The sequence below is a fragment of the Myripristis murdjan genome, chromosome 10 (genome assembly GCF_902150065.1).
Source record: "Myripristis murdjan chromosome 10, fMyrMur1.1, whole genome shotgun sequence".
NCBI classification, from domain to species: Eukaryota; Metazoa; Chordata; class Actinopteri; order Holocentriformes; family Holocentridae; genus Myripristis; species Myripristis murdjan.
The window spans coordinates 7147366-7170806 of record NC_043989.1 but is presented as its reverse complement, the minus strand read 5'-3'; the positions used below and the strand labels follow the sequence as shown (position 1 = coordinate 7170806).

The window sequence follows — 23441 nt, the reverse complement described above, 5'->3', positions numbered from 1 at the left end:
TTGTTACACAGCCCAATATTTATAATGAAGGCATAATTATGAGCCGACGTGCAGTCAGCGGCTAGAAAATGATAACACTGTTGAAACATTTCCAGTCGGGAGACTGGCTGCAAAACCAGAGGATCCACATTTCATAAGCACAAAGAAACCTGTAAACCTTTTAACCACCATCCAATAATTTCCTGCACTTCACAATAAAAGCATATATATATTATACAGTTGATTTTGTTAAATCTCCCACTACTCTGTACTCATTTTTCTCTGTCTGTCAGTGGTGAAATGATCAGTTCCCAGTGAAAAGAGATAAACCAGGTCTGTTTAGTCACACAGACGAATTTTATAGTTAACCCTTTATCGGGCAAGGGACTATTTTTGGTAATTTCAGAAATTTTACATATCACGCCCATCCCCTGTCTCAGTTAGTTCAATAATCATTTGGTCTTCACCCAGCCAATCAGCAAAGATCGCTCTACATCCCAGGTCACATGATTGTGGCATTTGACCAATCTCATTGGCTTTGATTTTCTACAGGAAAATGAATTTTTTTGAAACATATTATAAAAGTAATAAAGTCCTGTCATGTTCACTAATAACAGTCTAGGGTTGTTGTTTTTTTTATTTCAAAGTATTTCAATGAGTGCCCTATAAAGGGTTAAAGACAATCTGAGTTGCTGGCTAACAGAGGGTGCTCTGCATCATGTGAAAGCCCTCATCTATTGTTTACATTAAGACTAATATATCAGTTTACATTTTAACCACACAAATACAGTTTAGTTTGCAAAGGAGATAGAGCCTTGTTTTTTCCCTTTTGAAATTGTATATATAACTCCAGTGTCATTAAACGCACAATCACAGGAGTCTCCTTGGCTCTTTTGGTGGCAACTTAGCAACTGCTTTCACTTTACATTTCTCACCACAGTAAAAAAAAAAGAACATCAACACCTAAAACAACCACAGGAAAAGTCATTGGTACGATCACATTTCCCGTAGCCCCTGTGGCGGGAAAGTGATCAGTTCTTCACATAGCACCGTCAGCTGGAGAACAGTCCGCCCTTCGACATGTTTTCATAGTCATCGCACATTTCTGTAATAATGTATAATTTATGAGAGAGTAGCAACACAATTTGAAGCTCAGTGACTGCCTGTTTCTTGATTTAGCGCTTTTATGGGATTCCTAGTTGGTTTATCTCCTAACATTCTTTGCACTGTCTTGTACTTTTGAGTATTTTGCAGTGAACCTGGATTATTTCAACACCTTTCTCATTTGTTTGTCCTGATGATTTCACTGGGAATTTGGAAACGCCCAAATGGCCGTTCACATGACACACTTGCATCTGAGAAAATGAATTTCTTTTTTCGTGCTTTTTGAGCCTTGGCAGCCTAATATACCCCTTTGCAATTCAAAACCTCTAGATGCAGATTATACATCTTGCTATTTTCAGCATACACACAATCAGCATCATATTACGACAGTGTGCTATACAATGCTTCACAGCGAGGCGAGAGTCCTGTTGCAGGCTACTATGGAACAACGTAGTGCATCAAGCATTTGGATTACTGGCGAGGAATGTGTGTGAATGTACAGTGCGAAGTCTGAGTCATAGCCTGAAAAAAATATTGTTTATAAAATATGGATGTTAGCCTCTATTATTGCATAGAGGATTTCCCCAGCCGTTAGTGTGCGTACGCGTGGGATGTTGCCTCTTTATGCACGCAGAATGAGTATGAGCAAAGTGTGACAGATGGATCTATACAGAAACAGCCACATCGTTTTGTTTAGCATGAAATATTTATGACCAGTTAGCGAGAAAAGCTGACTAATCCACCGCTATTGTATTGCAGATAGATAAGCAGATACAGTGACTTGGAGGAAAAAGCCTCCGTATTGATCTCTGATGCTGCTTAAAATGGCAAGACTGTCACAGGGGAACAAGTGCTTAGAAAATCCCATTATCTGTTGTATTTACATCATTGTGATCCGCTGTTGTACACGGTCCGACATGTATAGGAGATGTGAAGTGCACTGGGGCTGCAGCGGCATTGTAAATGTGGCAATCAGCTTAAATCTCTTCTCCATCTGCAACCCAGCACCACGTTCTTCAAATATGATCTTCAAATGACTTCAAATCGCCAGATGTTAAAACTAAAAACACTATCGCAAACAACTCAACATCAATGCCATTAACATAAAGAACTTTCCATTCAACTCTGCAGCTCTGACAAATAACATAAAAACTGTGCAATGACTTTTTCTGACAATTTATATCTTAAAATGTGCAGAATTATCTTTAATTAGTAAAGGTATTTCTTTCAACCTGGATCTTACATGAACTGGGAGGATCACTGTTGGGTTATAGTGGTCGGTCATCATTTACATGAAAAGTGTCGAGCGTTTTTGGTTGATAATCTCTCCTTTTTCCGCTCTCAGGTCCAGTACAGAGTCACAGAGGACGCTCAGCGCCAAGGCACAGGAAGAGAAGACAGAGAAAGATCCAGAAACCCGGAGATCCCAAGCTTGGGTGGCTACATGCTCACTTTTCTGTGGCTTTGAGAAGAAGAAGTGTAAGAATCAGCAGGAACCATGGATTTTGTAATGAAACAAGCCTTAGGTGGTAAGTACCCAACTACACCGTGCGTTGTTGCGTTTTCCATTAAAACGTACGAGGCGCTTTGCTTCCGAATGAGACGCTCGCCATTTTCTCACAAGAGACACCATTTGCAAAACGATTAGAAACACAACACAAGCTCAGCTCGCTGGTGACAGGTAGCAGACCTGCCACCCATGCTTTTTGTGTCTTTTGCCTGCATCTTGACTTTTCACACATTTCCACTGCTCAACTGACTTATAGTCAATACAGGAAAAGCAATTAATGAGATCAAAACAAATAAGCCTGCCATACAGATAAATACTGTGGACATTTTTTATTTGCAAATTGCATTATACTGTAGATCCATTGTTATTAGAGGAGTACCGTATTTCCCCAATTAATCGCCCAGGCGTTTAATACGCAAAATCAACTTGGACCCCAGGCATTTAAAAGACCTAGGCGGCTATTCGCTGCAGGCCTTTATTTATTTTTGCACAGACCTGCACCAGGCCATTACTGTGATGACAGTTACTGTCCAACATATTTTCAGTCTGTCGATTTAAGATTACGGTACACTCTTTTTTCTAACGTTAGCTAGCTCTCTTATTTTGACAGAAAACGGAAGTGCTGCACAGTTATTGTGCGGCTAACTGTTTACTTCTGCAAAAATAAGGTGAATAGCCTTATTTTGGGTTTACCTCAATATAATGCAAATAATCGCCCCGGCGGTTATTCGGGTGGGCGTTTAATACGCAAAATGGGTGCAGACCCCAGGCATTTAAAAGAACCAGGCGGCTATTTGCGGCCGTGTGATTAATTGGGGAAATACGGTAATTTAAAATTTTAGAATTTAGGCTGGAATTCAAGAAGGATGAGTTTGATTACACAAAGGTTGATGGATGGATGATGGGTTACCAAAATGATGTCCAGTAAACAAGCTACATGACAGTTGTGTGACCTTCAGTCAGTATGAGTCTAAACTAACCAATTACAAATATGCATTAAAGTCGGCCATGGTGATCGTGGAAGCCAGTTCACAGAGGTGCGAGCTGAGTGACGTTTGCGGTGACTGATGGTGGACGCGGTCGGTCAGAGCAACATGAAAGCCTGTGTGGATTCACTTGTAACTGAAGTGGGGGTGAACACCTGCTTAAATCAGCCCGATGACCACGGGGAGTAATAAAAAGTGATTTATTCCTTTACAGCTCTGTCTCCCTCCCCTCGTGTCCTCTTCATCTCCTCCTCTCTCTCTCTTTCTTTTTCCTCCCCCCACCCTCTTCCTGAGCCTCCTCTTGTCTCCTCTTCCTCCCATTTCCTCGGTTAAATTCCCACATCTTTTCTTCCACCTTGGTCTCTCACAAAATCCTTTCCTTTACCTCCTTAAATCTCCCTCCATCTCCTCCTCGTAATTCCTACTCCTCCTCATCTCCCGTTCTTCTTGCAGCTCCATCTCCTCTTTTTTTCTGTCCTTCCTCTCCTCCCCTCCATCCTTTCATCAATCCCTCTCCTGCCTCCATCCCTCTCTCTGTGACTAGTTGAAGCAGGTCATAAAACACCTCTACCTGCCTGTCGTCTGTCCCCCTTTTCCATCCATCCTTTGCTTCCGTGCATTTGTTTTCCTTTCACCGTCCTCACCTTCCTCCCTCTATGACTCTATTAAGCAGGGCTGGTGCATTTTTCCCCCTCTCCCCACCCCTCGGTCCCTCTCTCCTTCCTAATCCATTTGTCTCTGGCTCCTGCAGGCTTGTTGCACTCCATCCATCCATCCCTAAGTCCCTCCCTGTGTGACCGCTGCAGGCTTGGTCGCGGCAGTTTTTCTCATCGTGTACACTCTCTCCATTTCTCTTCCCACTGTGTCCACACATTATACTGACTGGCCTGATGTGGGAGCTATAATTAAAGAGCCAAATTTATGTCGTCCAGAACCCATATCTGCTTGAGTCCAAGTCTAACGAGAGAGAAAACAGCAGACATTCATGTGGAGCTGGGTTTACTGTATATTCCAATTGCCCATATACACCAGGTAGCCACAGTTGAAATTTTAAAATTTAAAAATCATGTTTGATACATATACAGTGGTCCCTTGTTAATCGCGGGAGTTACGTTCTAAAAATAACCCGCAATAGGCGAAATCCGTGAAGTAGTCAGCTTTATCTTTTACAGTTATTATAGATGTTTTAAGGCTGTAAAACCCCTCACTACACACTTTATACACTTTTCTCACACAGGCATTAACATTTTCTCACTTTTCTCTCTCGTTTAAACACTCTCAAAGTTCAAACCTTAGTAGAAAAATAAGTCCAGTAAAAAAAAAAAAAGCATGCAAAATTGCACTAAAACAAATCCGCGAAACTGCGAGGCCGCGAAAGGTGAACCGCGTTATAGCGAGGGACAGCTGTAGTCCCCAGATACTTTGCTTCCTGCTGTAGTTTTTGTAAACCAGTGGAAAAACTAGCCTTGTTGTCTCTTGCTTAACCAAAAAAAATGACAACAACATTTCTGCGTCTGAGTTCAGAAGCTCATAAATGCAGCTGGATTATTACGTCTAACTTTGCAAACCCAGAAACAGGAAGATTTTCAACCATGCCATGAATCTGACAAGGCTGCGAATGCATAAAAGCCCAAGAGCTACTAAAGGGACCTGCGAGCACTAGCAAAATTATGGCAAAAATTAAAATCACGATTATGTTGGGCGAATACTGAGACCACAATAAACACAATACGATAAATGAAAAAGTCACATACCGTATTTCACCAATTAATCGCCCGGCCGCAAATAGCCGCCTGGTTCTTATAAACGCCTGGGGTCTGCACGCATTTTGCGTATTAAACGCCCACCCGAATAACTGCCGGGGCGATTATTTGCATTATATGTAGGTAACCCAAAGTAAGGCTATTCACCTTATTTTTGCAGAAGTAAACAGTTAGCCGCACAATAACAGTGCGGCACCTCCGTTTTCTGTCAAAATAAGAGCGCTAGCTAACGTTAGAACAAAAGGGTGTACCGTAATATTAAATCGACCGACTGAAAATATGTTGGACAGTAGCTGTCATCACGATAATGACCTGGTGCAAAAATAAATAAAGGCCTGCAGCGAATAGCCGCCTGGTTCTTTTAAACGCCCGGGGTCCAAGTCGATTTTGCATATTAAACGCCCGGGCGATTAATTGGTGAAATACGGTAGATTAATTGTGTTTCCTCGGAGCGCAGACACAACCAAGTTTTTTCTTGTTTAGCATCGGAGTCTTTGAAATTGTATTACTTTTTTTGTGGACCAGGCATTCTCCCTCTGCCATATATCAGCTTGAACTGAAAGATAGAGAAGTAAATGACGTATGTGGTCATGACCAATAAAGCCAGGGCAAAATGGTTAAAGTTAAAGGTTTGTGTCCATGTGCCAAAACTGTCAAATATGCAACAAGAGAAAAGAAAAATCAATACAATCACAAACACAATAATATCTATAAGAAATTAACCCCTTTTTGTTTTGGTAGTTTAGTTTGAAACCAGCAATAAAGGTCACAAATCTAAACTTTGACGCTGCTGATTTTGATGAAACTCGTGCCCTCCATCCCTCCATTGCAAAACACCTCTCATCCCTCTCTCTGCTCTTTCTCTCCATCCTCCCTTGTTCCTTCCCTCTGTGAGCAGTGAAGGCTTTGTTCCAGTGGTTCATCTTTCTCTTTCTTTCTCTCTTTCCCTCTATCTCCATCCCTCCGTTTTTACCGGTTTTCCCCAGGTCCGCATCCCTCCTGTCACGCTCTTTCTCCTTGCTCCCTCTCCGTCATCCCTCGTTCCCTCCCGCTGTGATTGCTGCAGGCTCGGGGCGTCACAGTTCACTTTTCCCTTCGCCTTTATCCCTTCCCTCCCTCCATCTCTACCTCCGTCCCTCCATGTGTGCCTCTTTCTGATACTGGAATACACTTTTGGCACTGTTCTCCCTCTATTCTTCCATCCAACCATCCTTGCATCCCTCGATCTGTCCATCCTTCTTTCCTGTTGCTTCGGTGGAGCAATTCACCTCTGTTACCTCAAACTTTTACCACCGTCTCTCTCTTCTGTCTCTCTCTCTTTCTCTTTCCCCCATCCCTCGTTCTGTGACTGTTCTAGGCTAGTTTATAGCACGAGCGCCTTTTTCCATCTGTCATCCCTCCATCCCAGACGTGCTGTAATTTACCTCCCATGGAGGCGCTGGCTACTGCTGTGACCTTTTGTCCTGGAACCTCAGCTCAGACTGGCATTTATTTCATTGGGATGCAGCTGGCCACCAGTGAATATATGCAATAAATGACGCACACACACACACACACACACACACACACACACACACACAAATACAGCAAACACACAAATTCACACATGCATACATACATGGTGACGTCAAAGCAGGTACAAAATGCACACGTAAAACAAAGAAGCACACAAACTGCACAAATGAGGTTGTCTGTGGCGTTTATAGTCCCGCGGGAATCGTTTTGAGATGGAGTGCCGTCCAGCCAATGGGAGCGCGGCGTTCAGGTGGGTGTGTCAGAGCATCAATCTGACAGCGAGCCTGATTGGATTTAGTCCAGCTTGTCCCTCGTCGGCGTTTCATCTCCGCGTTTCAGCCGCCGTTGATGTAAATGCAAATGTAAAGGCGATGTGAATGTGGGCCCACATGGGAACTGGCACTTCAAAACCAAGTGGTGTGTTTTGCATCGCACGCGTCACACGTCGGGATATCATAAAATCTGCCTCGCTCTCCCCGCTTCTCTGTATTTCACACACTCTCTCACACACACACACAAGCTCTTTCCTGCTCTTTCTCCCGCTCGCCGTCCATTGTAGCTTCTGTAATAAAGCAGCAGAAATGCCATGAAGATAACCTCGGCCAGACCACAATGCTCTTTCATTTCCTGTCCGCCCGGATGAGGAAGAGCAGGAGAGGAGGGGTGTCGTACCTGCCGTCCCGTGTAAAATGAAGGAACTGCTTGATTTGCCCCCTCAACGGAGTCGCAATAACCGGTTTCGCCTCGTCCGTCTGATTTCATCCACACCGTCTCTCAAGATCAAAATTTCAGCGCCCAATATTGTGATTTTGATATCTTTCCCACGGCGCCAGACGTCAGCCACGTTCAGGTCAGGCAGGCGGTTATCGCACCAAATGACGCTCTCTCACCTCATTCCCAGTGATGCTCCCTCGCCCCGTCTTGCCAATGTGTGAGGCGCTGAAGATTTTTGAGATGTGAGCCGTTTACAAAAATCATAAATGACACACTCCACGCGCCTCTATGGACGTCTGCCATAAAATTTAAGCGTAATGGTGTGGTATTGAAAAATAGTGACGTTTGCTTTTTGAGGGAAGACTTGTCTATGGCTTTCAAATATGGACGGATCAATTTTAGTTCTCCAAAATTTCTCCAAAATGGATATATAGAGTTTTTGTTTGTTTGTTTGTTTGTCTAGAATAGGACCTTCCAGTGGCTAATCTATTTGTGGCAGTTTTATTTTATTATTTCCCTCTGGTACAACCAGGCTAAGATATCATAGCATGCTTTTTATTTTAATCTATGCTCATAAAATATTCCTATAATGTTGACAGATCTACTGTCTAGTGCAAATGTGCATCACTCCATTGTTGGTGCATCCACATTAGCAGATTTACAGAGCGTACAACATGTGCAGATGTACATTACTGACTACTGAGATGTGCAGTTGGCTGTATAATTACTTACAGATGAAATCAAAAAATGAAGGTGTGATTTTTATTGTAACAGTAATGAGGTATATGTTTTTATTTTCTGCTTATTTCAATGGGACTTTCAGTTTGAGACTTTATACTACACGACAAACACTAATTTGTAGTGTAAGATAAATTATTTGTAGTGTTTCTAGCAGCCAAAAACAGATATCAAAGATTGTTTTCCCATGATTTCAAAGTACAACTTCTGTTCTTACCTCATTGCTTATTAATATTCTTGTTTTCTCCCTGTTACACAAAGTTTTGCATGTGTTTGCATTGATTTAATATAATTAGGAATCTACTGCACTATTGAAACACCCTGTTCTCACTGTCAGGGCTTTTATTTGTCCTTCATCATGTAAAGAAAGCATGTTTTTGCCACCTTCAGAGAAAAGTGACATTCAGAATAGATTTATACTTTATTATTTTAGGCAACATTTTAGATGAAGTTCTTCTCCTGAAGACGAGTTGGAGGAGGAAAGTTTTCACTTTTGCTCAGGGGACGCATTGAGAGGACATCACATCTTTTGGTGTTGATCGAACTTCCAGATACGCGGCGTCCCGCCTGACCACAAGGCCTCCGCCTCGGGAGACGCTCTAACCAGCGTGCTGCGCTCTCCCGTGACTTACGAGGGCGTAATTCGCCAACGGAGGTCATCCGTTATTCAAATGAGCTCCATTCGTCAAAGTTCCCCACGCTTAACAAATGATCCTGCAGCACCGCCATCCATCTGACAGGCTGGAGGAGCGAGTCAATGGTCCATGTCCTTTCTCTCTCTCTCTCTCTCTCTCTCTCTCTCTCTCTTTCTCTCTCTCTCTCTCAGCGATTTCCTTCTGTTCGCCTAACCGGCCCGGTTTTCTGTCTTCCACCTCTCCCCCGGCTCTCTTTTCTCTCCTCTGTCTCTGCTTCCTCCTCTGCTTTCGCTTTCCATTTCTCTTTGTTTGACACTCCTGAGGTCATTTCTGTTAAAATCTCTGACACTCTCTCCCATCTTTTTTTTGCGGTTCATTCACCCCGTGGCTTCAACTATGGGGCATTTAAGAAATATTGGAAAAGAAAACTTCTCAAACAAATGAAACCATGAATCAGGTGTGTTTCCTTTAGCTGGGTTATAGATAGACTTCCTAAATATGGGGCAGAGCTGCATCAAAAAAAAAAAAAATTGTTGGGGAATTTTACAGATTCACTTCAGCCTCAAATATCACTCCATCATTAATTTCTTTATCGCCAAAAATCTAATTCTTACTCAAGATTTGCCTTTCACATTTAGCTTTTTTCAGTATCGTTTTTTTGTGCAGAAATACATGGATGACAACCAAGCTTCTGTTTTTGCTGTTTCTCAAGTCTTTCTCTTGCTCTTGCATGATCTTCATCCCTCTCTCACTCTCTCTCTCTCCCCCTCTCTCTCTCTCTCCTGCTGACCAGACAGGGTGAATCAGCCTCCCTGTAGCGAGGATTGGATGGCTCGCCACAGCCGTTCAGATACACTGAAGTCCAGTTTGCACTTTCAGATAAATAATATATGACATCCTCCGGTTGAAGAGATGCTGTCCTTGCTCAGTGGCTTCAGTTCATGATCACATGGTTAGGTTTTTTTTTTTTTTTTTTCAAAGGTTACTGACCCAGGGATTTTTTTTCTCTTGTCCTGCTTCATATTCATTTTACTGACACACATTTGTACCTGCTTACAGCCCAGGCCAGCTACAGTACACAGAAAGAAAACAACAATTTCTATCATACTCGCACTATCTTTTAATTTATAAGAAATGATCCTGATTAGAGAACATAGTGTTTAAGAATGAGTGTTTCTACTGCATCTTCAGCTCTCATAATCTCTCTAGACCGATGTCTCACCTAGCTCCCACAGTTTCCAAATACTTCCATCTACCTGTCTGCATTTTTGCTGCATGAAGCTGATATAGAAAAGTGAAGTTATCCGGTTATTCCTGCACACCTGTCCAACTGCATTTGTGTCCAGTTTGCACCCTAGTCCTACTGGAAACCACTCCTTGATGTCTTGCTTGACCAGCTTTATTGTCATCAGCCTCCAGTCTTACTCCTTAGTTTTGCTTCCGAGGAGAATCCATTTTCAGGAACAGTGTGATGATAGATGTGACTCTTCATCATTTGAAGATTGTAGAAGAGAAGAGAGAGGCTGGATTGAGTTGCTAGTTCTCACACAGCCTGGGATGTTTTTGGCTATGTACAGCTCAGTTTTAGACAAAGAAGTAAATACATGATTACACAATTAAACAATGCACAGTTTTAACTGTTAAAACTGTGCAAGACAGCCCACATTTACAAGTTCATTCTTGGATAGAAAAATGGACACAGACGATTAAACAAACTTTGATTTTTACACAGACACAAAACATTTAGCTGTCTTTTAAAGCATTTTATTAATGTAAAATTGCTCAGTGGGTTCTGCTATTAGGTTTCATGCTCTCTGCTATTTCTACACACACAGCATAGATAGACAGTCATACACTTCAGTTTTACATCAGAGGCGGCTCAATCTTATCTACCAGGACTCTGTGTTCGGGCAGTCCGGCTCTAACCATCAGGCTCCTCTTCACATTGCGAGCTTTCGTGCACAGAAATCCCCAACAGCACAAAGACGAGGCCCCCGGAAAGACTCAATGAAGTAATGAGTGAATGAATGCACAATATGAGCAAGGCCGTTCGAGCACTTAGCCTGGAATTGCCTACCTTTGTCTGCAAATGCAATCTCTGACCTGGCCTCTAATGGACTGATGGAGGAGGAGGGAGGAAGAGGCGAGGAAATCAAAAGAAAGAAAAGATTGGTCCTGACAATGATGATGCGAGTGCTGCAACACTGCTGTGATTGTTGTGTGTTGACAGAATCGAATACAGAAATGAAACTGTAGGTAAATAATGGGAGGAAGGGAAAGGATGCAGAGAAGAGTGGGAGTCGAGGAAAGGAAATGAAAGGCTGGGGGAGGGAGAGAGGGAGACCAGTAGAGGACAAAAGAGACAGAAGGGGGAGGAGAATGAAGGGAACATATGAAGGGTAAAGACACCGATGGGTCAAAGGGAAAATGCTTCTGTGGCTCTGTGGTCCAATCAGACTCACTGTCCCATTTCGCCCTCTGTCTCTCGCCGCCGCTCCCTCTGATTGGCTTACCAAGACAAGATGTTCATTTGTGTCCCCGTGAGGCCCCATAAATAATAATTCATGCAAGACACAGGTGCTAATGTAGGTTTGCAGTGCACACAGTCTGCCTGCTAAGATAGCCAAGGGTGAAAGAAACTAATGACATTTACTCCCGTTACTGTAACAGGGCAGCTTTTTGTATATGAATAACACTAAATTTTCATAAGAATAAAATTTTAAAATACCTCAGGAGTTCAGGAAAACTCTTTTGCCCCATCATAACCCAAATTATAAGAGCATTTCACTCCATCATTTTACATTTGACATCAAAATATTAGCTTCAAGACAGGCATTTAAAAGTGTTATATCTGTGGGTTATGAGTCTTTACATGAATATGAGGGGTCAGTTCATCGTAAATATCAGAAACTGGACTCTCCATGTGCCACTTTATTGTGAATTTAGAAAATGCGACTACTAAGGTCTACTTTTACACTCCCTCAGAGGAAAAGTTGATAGGAACGTGGTCCAGTGCGTTCCTTAAATATGCTGCAAGTGTAAGATGCAGTGTATTATTCTCTTGTGTTCCCCAGGTGAGATTCAATGCATCTAAATATCTGCACACCTTAGGTTTCCTCTCAGCCGATGCAAAACTTAAACCTACAAAGAAGAAACTCCATACACCCTGCTCCATAATACACCGCACTTAATTTTGCTATGCTGCGCTTTCAGCCCAAACCCAGAATTGAGGGGTAAAAATTAAATGTCCAATACTTTTGGACGTCAGCATCACGTCAGTGCCAGCACCGTGCTCACACAAGCATTTTGATACGACGTATAAACAATGTCCCGTGTATTTTAATGAGAGCTGACAGCGTGTAGATAACAGATTTCATCAGCCAGTGAAATCTGCACTGAGGCGGTCTGCAATGCCCTGCTGAGGTAAATATGCTGCCCTCATTATTTTGGCAAAAAGTCTTTTGTTTTTTATTGTTATGTTGTTGTATTCGAGTGTGAGCAGAACTGAAGTGTACACCGGGAAATAGTTCCTGTTGCCCGTGTCGCCTTACAAATGCTGTTGTCATATGAATCAAGTTTTCATTCATGGCAAGATCGTTAAACTGACAAAAAAAAACATGAAAATGTGGAAATATCTAATTATATATATGTGTTTGTGTGTGTATATATATAATGAGAGGTGTCACTCATAGAATAGTAAACAGGCTATAAGTCAATATTAGACTGCACTTCTCCTTTAAGAAATGAATGGGCCCACCTGCAGCAGACCAGCATGGCTGATTAATCTCTCCTCCCCAGAGCTGAGAGCTCTCCTTTGTGTAGAAGGAAGGGCGTTCATTTCTTTCTTTCCTTTTTTTTTTGTTTTTTATAAATACCACACACTGAGTCCCTCTGCACCTTTAAATCATTAGATTCATCTCCTTAAATCTCACTGCGACCTTGGTGAGCGTCACAGGGTTTTTAGTATCAGTTTACAGGAACAACTGCAAAGCAAAACTAGTAGTTTTTTTTTTTTAAGTATTATTATTTTGGATGTATTTTTGGTCAATGTGATGTATTACAGTTCACATCGCCATTGGCTGTTGTTTTGTTTGCACATATTTATTTTTTTTCCCTCCTTCTTGTTCTGGCAACTCAAAGAAAAATCACCCCCTTGGATCATCTTACACTGTTAGATCTCAGCAGTCTGTGATGCTCATTCCAGGGGTTATTTTGTGATGAAGCATTGCATTTTTTTTTTTTTTTTTTTTTTTTGGTACATATCCACTTTCCCTCAACCTGCTTTGTCTACTTCCACTTACATAATGTTTTACAATTCCCAGTATGCCCTTCAGCAAGCCAGGGTGAAGTAGCTTCTGTGGGCTGTAGACCTGCGGGTGTTACTGACGGTGTAGTGAGCTTTGAGAGAAAAGAAAAAGTGAGTAGAAACAAGTTTAAATTTCAAAAATACCGAACAACAAGCATTACACCAATAGCTGTTGTTAAATGTGCTTTGTGAGGATTTTTCCTTTAAAGGGACTTTAAAAGAAAAACTGTTTGTAGCTTGGGATGACACAGACCCACTCATCTATGTTATCCTCAAAGACTGACTGGTTAGTACAACCCAAAAAACACTGCACGCTTGTAATAGAGTCCTCTGACCGCTGGTTGATGCTGTGCGTCGTTGGCTTACGTCCTTTAAGCTGCTGCTTGCAACGAGGAAACAGTGACGGGATGTTGTGGAGGAGCTATAGTGTCATATAAAACAGAAATGTTACGACAGCACAGGTCGATTGTCCTTTTGAGTCTGGTAGTGACATTTATTGTTTCAACGATGGCAGCACCTTGTCCAGATCACAGCTGATAAAGTCCTCCATTACAAAGACAGGGGCATCCGGGTACATCTGATCATACCCTGGGTGTCCTGTGCCACCGGCTCAGCTGCTGCACTGGTGTTGGCCTTGGGCGGGATGTAAACACAGGCAGCAACTCAGGAGGTAAAAGGGGACACACAACGTGAGCAGCTCAAGGACGTCACTGTGCACGTTGATGTTGGTGCGCCATCGATTGCTGAATTCGTCCCCAGCCTCCTTACCAGCGGCATCCATCCGGTCTGATTCTCCTGTGTCATATTTTCTACATCTGTGTTCCCTGCCTGATTCCTAATTACCCAGTTCCTCTTCATCTGGAAATGTAAAACTAGACACTTGAAATGTAAAATGCATCAGTATGACAGCATTACTAGACACAGAGGTTTTAAAACAGCCAATGGAAAATGTTTTATGAATGAGAAATAGGTTAGTACCCTATTTTTGAGACATTTATTCCTAAAAAAAAAATGTTACTGTAGTATTCATTTACTCATGAATTTCCCTTGAGATTGTTTCAAGGGAGATTTGGCAGGAAAGGCACACCAAAACAATGTGTTTGTCCTATGCGTGAGAGCGTGTATGCAAACATGTTTGTATGCACTCTACCTTCACACACAATAGATGTTTGCACACACACAGTTCCGGTACACATGGTTTGTATCTCTGTGTGCTGTGAAGCAATGAGGCGCCCGTGGCGGACAGCCTGACCTTACCCCGGCACCCCAGTGGGTCCCGAGGACCATTTCATTGCCTACCTCCACCTCCACCTCCAGCTGGGTGCTAATTTGTCATCGTGAGGTTTGCTGCCACACAGCGCTGCGGGGCAATTAGGACCTCCGTGTGAGTCCACTGCAGCCCAACAGGAGCAGTCACAAACCTAGATGACTTTAAAATTAGACGACAGAACAACCACTCAATAGCAATATCCGTCATTAGTCTTACATTCCTTTTTTATTCTCAGAAAATATGTTTAGCCCATTTACACTTATAAGTTTAAAAGGGTAATAAGGAAGGTTTTCTCTGCCCAATAGCACAAAAATGGCTATTGCTGCACAGAACTAATGACTGAAATGACTGAGATTACTGTCTTTCAAAACCCATTTTCTGGCCCACTCTTTTGGGGAAATCACCTCTCTCCATCCTGCAGGTTCAAGCCAATCAGCCAGACACTGCAGAAGCCCCACTTTATGCATTTATCTTTCATCTATGAGCAAAAGCACCCATGTTAAAAAGAATCACTATCACACTATTTCTATCAGTCCACAACCATCAGAGTTAATTTTACACTTCTACTACAGTTTTGAACAGCTGCCTGAGAGCCGTTTCAGCTTTGAGTGGACAAACCACTTGATTGAATGATACACAGAGGAACTAGATAAATACACGGTAATGACTTTCATCTGTAAATCAAAGTATACCAGTGTCCTGTTCTACCAAATAAACTGCATCCAAATTCAGAAAATATATTTCATTAATACAGTGCAAATTCTCAGAAGTCTATTTCCGTTTTACACCATTACCTTTGATTTCAAATTCAACAAATCAGTGTAAGGAAGAAAAAAAACTCATTAGCATGTATTCTACACTAAAGTCAATTACCGAATCAAGCTTGGCCGCAGTTAATGATGGGCTATACATTTACTTATTTACTTATTCTGCATGTGCTCATGTTAACAAACTTAGTGCCCCATTAAACCGCTAATGGCTTTTCAATGGATACAGTAGCAGGATACAAATGACTCAGGGTGAGTTTTCGTGTTTCAAGACATTTACATCTGGGGATACCTTGCAGAAAACACACAGTTTTGCATTAGTTAGACCCTTGCTTTTCGTTCAAGCAGTCCCTTCAATGGTGAAACCCCTTTTTTTCCATTCTGACTGTGGCTTAAGAAAAGCACAAGATGGCAAACCGGGCCGCCAGCCAGGCTCTTCTTTCTCCAGCGCCCGAGAGGCAGATCAATACCCAGATGAAGTTTTCTCTCTGCTGGAGGATCCATAATTCATACACTCTGAGGTGGTCCTGTATTTACTATCGATCAGACCAAGGTAACAACAGCAATATCAATAGGCCAGAGAGAGTCGCTTTCACATGTAGAAAGCAGCTTCTGTCACAAGTACAGGGGAGAACCTGATTTAAGAACAGAGGCAGAGGGCAGTAAGTGTTGAGAAATGTTCTCCCTTCCTGAACAGTTACTGCTCAGGTGTCTTTGTGCAAGGCAGCAATAGCATGGCACAAAGAAAAAAGGCTCTTTTCAGTGAGGGCCAACCATACCACTGGCATGTAAGTGAATGTTCATATTCCCTGATTTTTTTTTTTTTGAGCTATTCTGCTGTAGGATGTAGGCAGATGTAGTTTGTTCAGCTGATCAATAAAAAGGAACAAGAATGAGGACAAGAACAAGAACGCTCTCAGAATGAGACCACCTGAGAGAGATGGGAGAAATGGGAGCTTGATGAAAGCAAAGGGAGGTGTAAGCAAACACCAAAGTGACTGAAGAGGCAGCAGACAGACGATCTTTCTCGGTTTGATTTGGCCATTTTTGCCAGCTGAATCGAACTCACTCACTTCGGCTTTTTTTTTTCCTCATTTTGACTCACAATTTGTTGGTGAATCAGCCTTTGCTACTTTGACTCAAAATGTAAACCTGCAGTGTAGAGACTGGCGGTCCTTCCAGCAGTACTCTTGTTTGTTGCTGAATGAATGCGGTAATGGTTTCCTGATGTGAAAGTGCTGCTCATAGCACCCTCTGATCTTTGATTAATCATGCAGATAGGATTTGGAGTCAGGGTTAAATTCTGGATGAGGAGGCACAGGTAAGGCAGACAGATGGCCGACACCGGACGGAGGAGTGTGCATGTCTTCCTCTGTCTCAGCGAGTCTTTGAGCCTTTTCCAGCTGGCTCTTCCTCTCTTACGTTGTCTTCCAAGACACTGCCACTGCCTCAAGGATCTTCAGGGAGCCCTGCTGTCACATAATCCTCAGATCTGCTAACGCACCGTGTTTACATCTTACAATATGACGGAGCTGGGTGCCATTGGATGTGTCGTTTATCGTGACATCTTTGCATTCACATGGCACTGTCTGTCACATGAAATGCAGTCAATGATATAAAGCTTTAGCTGCAGTAAAACAATGGAAATAGTTTTTCAGTTTTGCATTCGTAAATATTCATCCTATATTACATGTTTAAAAAGTGGAACAAAGTTGGAGACAGGAGTTAAAATTGCACTTGAAAGAAATTAGCATGCCCTTACCACAGCATGGGTGTTGTGTTTGCAGTGCCAAGGCCTCATTCTGGTGCCATTAGATGGAAAAATCCTTTTATGCCAAACTATGTTGTGTTTCGCCCACAAGTTTCTTCTTGTTTAGTTGGAAAAGCCCCTGAAACAAAATTTGGACTGTCATTGGATACTAAGACTCTCCACTGAAACCCAGAGTGATGAAATTCTTCTTGATTGGTAAATCTTAAAAAATGAGTAAAATGTGCTAAGAAAATCAGATTTTCCTGAATGCTTTTCAATAGCATTTTTGACCCAATATATCAATGTAGACCCTGTTGAGATTAGCAAATTTGCTCATATTAGTAGATGGACATTGTTTTGCAGTCAAAGAGAATAACATCAGTGCAACTTAAAATGTGCAAAAATTCCTATTTAAAATTGGGAGTGAATTTAGTAATAATTTAGCTGGTCCCCTTGCATTAACAGTCGTCAGTCTGCAGTCAAATCAGCTCCTGCTTGACTCTAGTATCTGTGGCTTTTATTTGCAGGAGCCACCAAAGACATGGGTAAGATGCTGGGCGGGGAGGAGGAGAAGGACCCAGATGCGGCCAAGAAGGAGGAGGAGCGGCAGGAGGCGCTGAGGCAGCAGGAGGAGGAGAGGAAGGCCAAGCACGCCCGCATGGAGGCGGAAAGGGAAAAAGTACGGCAGACCATCAGGGACAAGGTAAGGAAGCAGCCCTGTGGCTTGACTACTGCCTGTTTCACAGCACGGCGCTGTCGCTTATCCGCCCCTCGGTTGTGCGTAGGTGTGAAAAGCATGCAGTGCTTTTGTTTTGTGGTCAGCTTTTTCTTTAATCATACCCTGGATTTTCCACTTTCAAGTGCATTCTCCAGTGAAAGGGGAGGCGAGTCTGATTACAGCTCCTGTAACTTCAGCTAAGCATGACGGACTTGTCTGTGCTTTCTGCTGTAATATTTGTGCCAGTTAGGAAGACATGAGGAAATACCTGGATCTGCGGCGCCCTGGTGGTTCAGTTGGCAAAAGAGCAGCCTCCTGAGTTTCAGGGCAGCCCAGCATCTTCGTCATGTCATCTCCCTCTTTTCCATTTTTCCTGTCCAAAGCAGAAATTGCAAATAATAATCTTTTAAAAAAGGACATTTCTGCATGTGAGTATTCTGCTAAGCTTTCTAAGCATGAGGAATTATCTCCGTCTACTCATTCTTTCTGGAGTGTTGAGGCGGTTTCCTGTAGTTGGATGGATTACATTCTCTTGTTAGAAGTTATTTGATGCCAACAGGGTTCAAAAGAAATTGTCCTCACGTGCACAAACAAACTGAATTGAAGCAGGAAACGCTGCAGAATTTAGAGTGCTACAAACACGCTTAGTGTGAATGTACCTCAGTGAACACCAAATGCCACCTTTTGAATTAATTTACTTTCCAGTTTAGTAATCATACTGATCCAGTCTCATGGGAATATTATCAGGCAAAAAGACAAAAATGTGAATGAACTGCTTAATCAGATTCATATGAGCTGTTTTTCTCTTTAGAGTCCTTTTTATCTCAATTTATACAAGACTTCAGCAACTAGAATAGACAATGCAACTTGTTTGTACTTTGCAAATGTGGATAAGGTCATAGTCTCTTTTAATACAAGTAAAGCTGAGGAAATTAAAATTACACTGCATATTCTGACATAATTGTCACAACATAATCACTGTTTTCCATTCCCATGCCTCAAAATTACAAGTATCAAATGTCTCCCTGTAAATTTCTTTCTTGTCAAGGTGGAAAAGCCTTTGAAATAGAGTTTAGATCATAATGTGACAATAAAACTGAAACTCAGACTGAAAGCAATTTAACAACTCTAACTACAGCTTTAACAACTTGCAGAGAGACACCTATTTGATGGTACGAGGGAGTATGAGATAAATTACCGCCCCTTAGATAAAGAATAAAGAAATCCTTTATTCTTTATCTAAGAAAGATCCTTTCCTCTTGTTCCTCTTAACTCTGCTTCTCCTTTTTTCTGTCTCCGTTTAGTATGGACTGAAGAAGAAAGAGGAAAAGGAGGCGGAGGAGAAAGCGGCCATGGAGCAGGCGTGCGAAGGTTCACTGACACGTCCAAAGAAGGCGATCCCGGCCGGCTGCGGAGACGACGACGAGGACGACGAAGAGAGCATCCTAGACACTGTCCTCAAGTTCCTCCCAGGACCTCTACAGGACATGTTCAAGAAGTAAATAAAAAAAACAACAAAAAAACAAACATGAACCCCAAAACCAGGGTCCAGTCCGGCCTGGGCCAGGCTGTGGGGGGAAAGGGAGGAGGGGAACTTTGTGTTGGGGACTTTGGGTTCAAAGGGTTGAGCAAGCTAGAGGTTTTCAAGTTTGGGGAAAAGAATTGAGGAACTTGAATGGGTTTGGGGATTTGTGTATGGGTTTCGGGAACAAGGATTCGGGAGGGGGTTTTGCCAAACTGTTAGAGGCTACTCACTGCCTTTCTAGAACACGTTTACTTTTTTCTTTTCTACTCCTAGACGACAGTGTCATTCGATCCCCTTTTTTGCCGTAATTGCGGTTCAGCATTCCAGCTGGCACTCAGCACGTTTCTTAAAACTACTACCGTCTTACGTCTTTGGTTTCGTTCCCACTGAAACATTCCAGATTATGATACCACACTGCTGTCAGGATCAGACATTTTAATGGTTGACCATCATCTGCTGCCCAAAGCAATGGTGTGATCAATGAAGAACAGTATTCCCTGAAAGAAGGGCAGTGGACACCCCTGTGTCCTTTTGCTTCTGTGGTTTTTAAACGACACTGCCACAACTTTTTCCACTAGATGGAGCATTTTTTTTTAAATGGCTACTTTCTATTTTTATGAACCTGACGTAGGTCTTTTTATTGGAAATCAGCTTTTGAGTTTCTAGGACATGTGCCTTCATATCATCTCCTCTAGTTGGGGAATTGTAAATGAGGGTGTCATTTTAAGTCAAACAGTTGTACAGTTTGTGGGTAGCATGTAGGCACGTATTCATGGATTCAACATAGGCCTCTTTTGGAATAGCGTATATGATGTTACGTTGGCTGGTAGGCATGTTCTGGGGTTTCCAAAAGCCGCTGTTCAAAGAGCGTGTTATCGCCGAGGTTCTTTTGGAAATCCCAGACAGCCCCATGGAAAGCCCTCTAATCTAAGAAGCAGCAATTAACATATTGCAAGATAAGCTGCAGTCACTGCAAGTTCACCAAACTAAAAGAAGAATTACACATTGCTTACAAGGCCACAAGCTTTCGAGGAGCTGTTTGCTGAAGACAGCACACAAGTTTTATTTCCCCTCAAATGGCCACCTCTAAGCCTGTCAGCTAGGTAGACTGCCATTTTGCCAGACACACACAAAAAAAAGAAAAAAAAAAAGAAAAAAAAAGAAAAAAACACATTAGCTCTTAATTGTGTTGTCTGAAAACAAGTTGATATTTAAACTATCAATCAACAGGATTCATGGGGTCACATCATCACAGAACAGATTTCAGTTCATGTTGCTTACAGGTATTATCCTGGCAAGCAAACAAGACTCTTGTTACCTTGTTTTAATCTCATTTTCAAAATGTAATTGCCCCTTTTTGTGTTGACTGCTGCAGGTTTAAACATAATTACTCACCATTCCATTAAGTAGTGTGGTCCCCATAGACAATCAAAACATTGACCGCTGGGATACAGTGGGGGTAGCCGATGCTGTACATGATGTCATTTCCTGTCACACCATCCATGATAAGACGAAAATGGGTTAAACAAGCACTTGATTAACTGATTGTTGTTAAGTGTAATTATGTGCATTCCATTTTTGTAAGTTTTTTTTTTTTTTTTTTTTTTTTTTTTTAGATATTTACACATGAATGCAAATCCCAGATAATGTCTGTGTGACTCAGCAGTTAATTTGAAGTCTCACAAATTTGTTGCAAGGGAACAGAAATTGATTTACGCTGCAGCCGAGCTAACATTTCCCCTCAGCTTAGAGTGAGTAATCGTCAAGCTAAACTAAAGTGAGGTTTGAATTCATCCACACTTAGACCAAAGAAATACTGGAGAGACCTTACTATTTCTTTCGTCACCATGGAAACAAACACATGCACACGGAGGCTGGCTCGTGCGGCGTGCACAGACATCCCAAAGACCAACACAAAACAAAAGGATTTCGCTAATTTCTTAAAAAGGTATTCCATGGCAAAAATAAATAAGTAAATGATTTTAGACTGAGCTCGAGAAAAACAGTCCGCGGGGCGTAGAACCTCTAGCAGATGCTGGCTATCTATCACCTGGTGAAATCTATTAGAGATTAATATATTCTGCATCTTGCGTCTTGAATCTCTTAATCCAATGAAATATCATAGTGAATCGTCATATAGCATTTAAGTAGACGTACTGTAAATGAGAACGATCTATATTTAGTGAAGCTACTTTAATATATGGACATTTATCGATAAGACAAAGCATGTTGGTTATCACCCGAAGCCATTTTGGACAAGCGATAGTTACGTTCAAAATCCGGTGGCTTTTCCGTGGCTAGTTGTGTGGCGATGTATGACTAATACATTGTTCCCATGAATATGTAACATAGAATAACCTTAAGGATTAATAAGATTAATGATGAAGTCATCATGAGCACTACAAAAACCTTTTCTTTTCTTGTTTTTTTTTCCATTTTCTCGCTCAGATAGGATTTTTCACTAGACAAAGCCATATTGTTTAGATTGCAATAATTACTCAAAATGATAAAAAAGAGGGTATTTCAACATTGAAAGTTAACTGTCTCATGTTTGTTTTCTGTATAAAAATTAGAAAAAAAGATATTTACATATCTGTTTGTAAATCCTCACCATTCTTGTATCTTTAAATGTGTATACTAATGTATACGCAAGGCAAAGGCGTGTAGAAAAAAAAAGACCAAGCCATTGTTATAACTGTCTTAATGTACCACATGTGTACTGTGTGTAAGTGTGTGTGTTTATATATGTGTGTCTTTCTATGTGTCTGTGGTGTAAGACCATGTCGTTGATTCATATAGTCCTGGTTTAAACTACGTAAATGTGTCTTTAAACTATTTTGTGCACAGACTTAAGCTGGGGTGGCTCCCTAGTTGTGCCATGTCTAGAAAATAATACTTAACACATTCCTTTTGAATCTTAAGCATGCAAATGTTAGGTGAGGAGAATACACCAAATGCCAAAATACAAAAAAAAAAGAAAGAAAAGGGAAAAAAAAAAATCGCTGTTTCTATAGGAGTCTCCAGGCAACAGAATCTGTGCATTGGATCCAGAAAGATTGGCTCTGCGTTCAGCTTCGATGAGTGTTTGATGTTCTTTGTCGTCTTCGTGGAGGGGGTCTCGGTGATGCTTTAGGCCGTGATCAGAGCTTTTTCTTTTTCTTTTTTTTCCCAGGAGCTTTTTTTTTTTCTCCTGCTCAAACACAACAGAGAGCAAGAGGTAAAAAGGCACAAGGCGCATTGCCTCGTTGTTGCTGTCATGCAACATTTGATAATGATTTGCAAGGTACCTATTAATATTATTATGATATTAGCCATAATATTACAGTCAGATGTTTGCCAACAGTCGTGACTGTGCTAAACACAAACCATTATGTAAAATTTCCAGAAAACAGTAACACTTTACTTAGATATACCATGTTGTGACATTAAGCACCTGTCCTATTGATTATGTGACGCACTGGGAAACTTTGTCAGGGAAACATTGGGAAAGGCCAGTAGTCCTATTTTGACACAGATTGGGATTCCATCTTGTGACAACAGAGGATGGATACTGCTCTGAACAGCAGGACAGGTGTGACGCTGTTTGCTCGATATATCTTAACAAGGTGTAAAAAGGATACTTACTTTCATCAACAAGAGGGCGTAATGCACCACATGGCAAAAGTTGAGATATTTTCAAATTGGAGCCGGAAAACGCACTGCAAAGCAAACATTGGGTGTTTGTAGGAGAGACGTGTTGATCAATCCACGATCAAACCATTGAAAATACCAAAAATAAATAAATAAATAAAGGCATAGGCACGCTGACAAAAAAAAAAAATCACCCGATATGATCACGGCCTAAGACATCACCTTTGATATGAATCTAAACTTGTGTAGTTTTGGGATGGGACGGTGTGATTAAGTGGAATGCCAACTGGCATCAAGTCTTTTTAAAAGAGACTGGGAGACGTGCAATTAAAAAAAAAAAAGAAGATACTGTAATGAATATATTTGCTTTTTGATAACCTTGGTGTAGTACTAATACATTTTTGTCACTTTGATTTCTACGTGCAACACATCATGCAAAAATGTCATGTCTCCATACTTGAGGCCGACCTGCAGAGAGCTTTATTTTAATGCAGTCTCAAAGCTCATCGTTAGCTAACCACCTATGTTGGA

The 23441-nt window shown here is 41.6% G+C and overlaps 1 protein-coding gene across 1 annotated transcript in view; it reads left to right on the top strand.

Moving 5' to 3' along the window:
* cplx2b (complexin 2b) overlaps positions 1-20413 on the top strand; it is a 61032-nt gene extending 40619 nt beyond the window's left edge. Inside the window, exons 2-4 of the mRNA XM_030062073.1 lie at positions 2429-2612; positions 17565-17740; positions 19060-20413. Of these exons, the coding sequence (XP_029917933.1) occupies positions 2582-2612; positions 17565-17740; positions 19060-19257 (405 nt within the window). The 5' untranslated portion in view covers positions 2429-2581 and the 3' untranslated portion in view covers positions 19258-20413. The remainder of the gene's footprint in view (positions 1-2428; positions 2613-17564; positions 17741-19059) is intronic.
* Positions 20414-23441: the final 3028 nt, after the last annotated feature.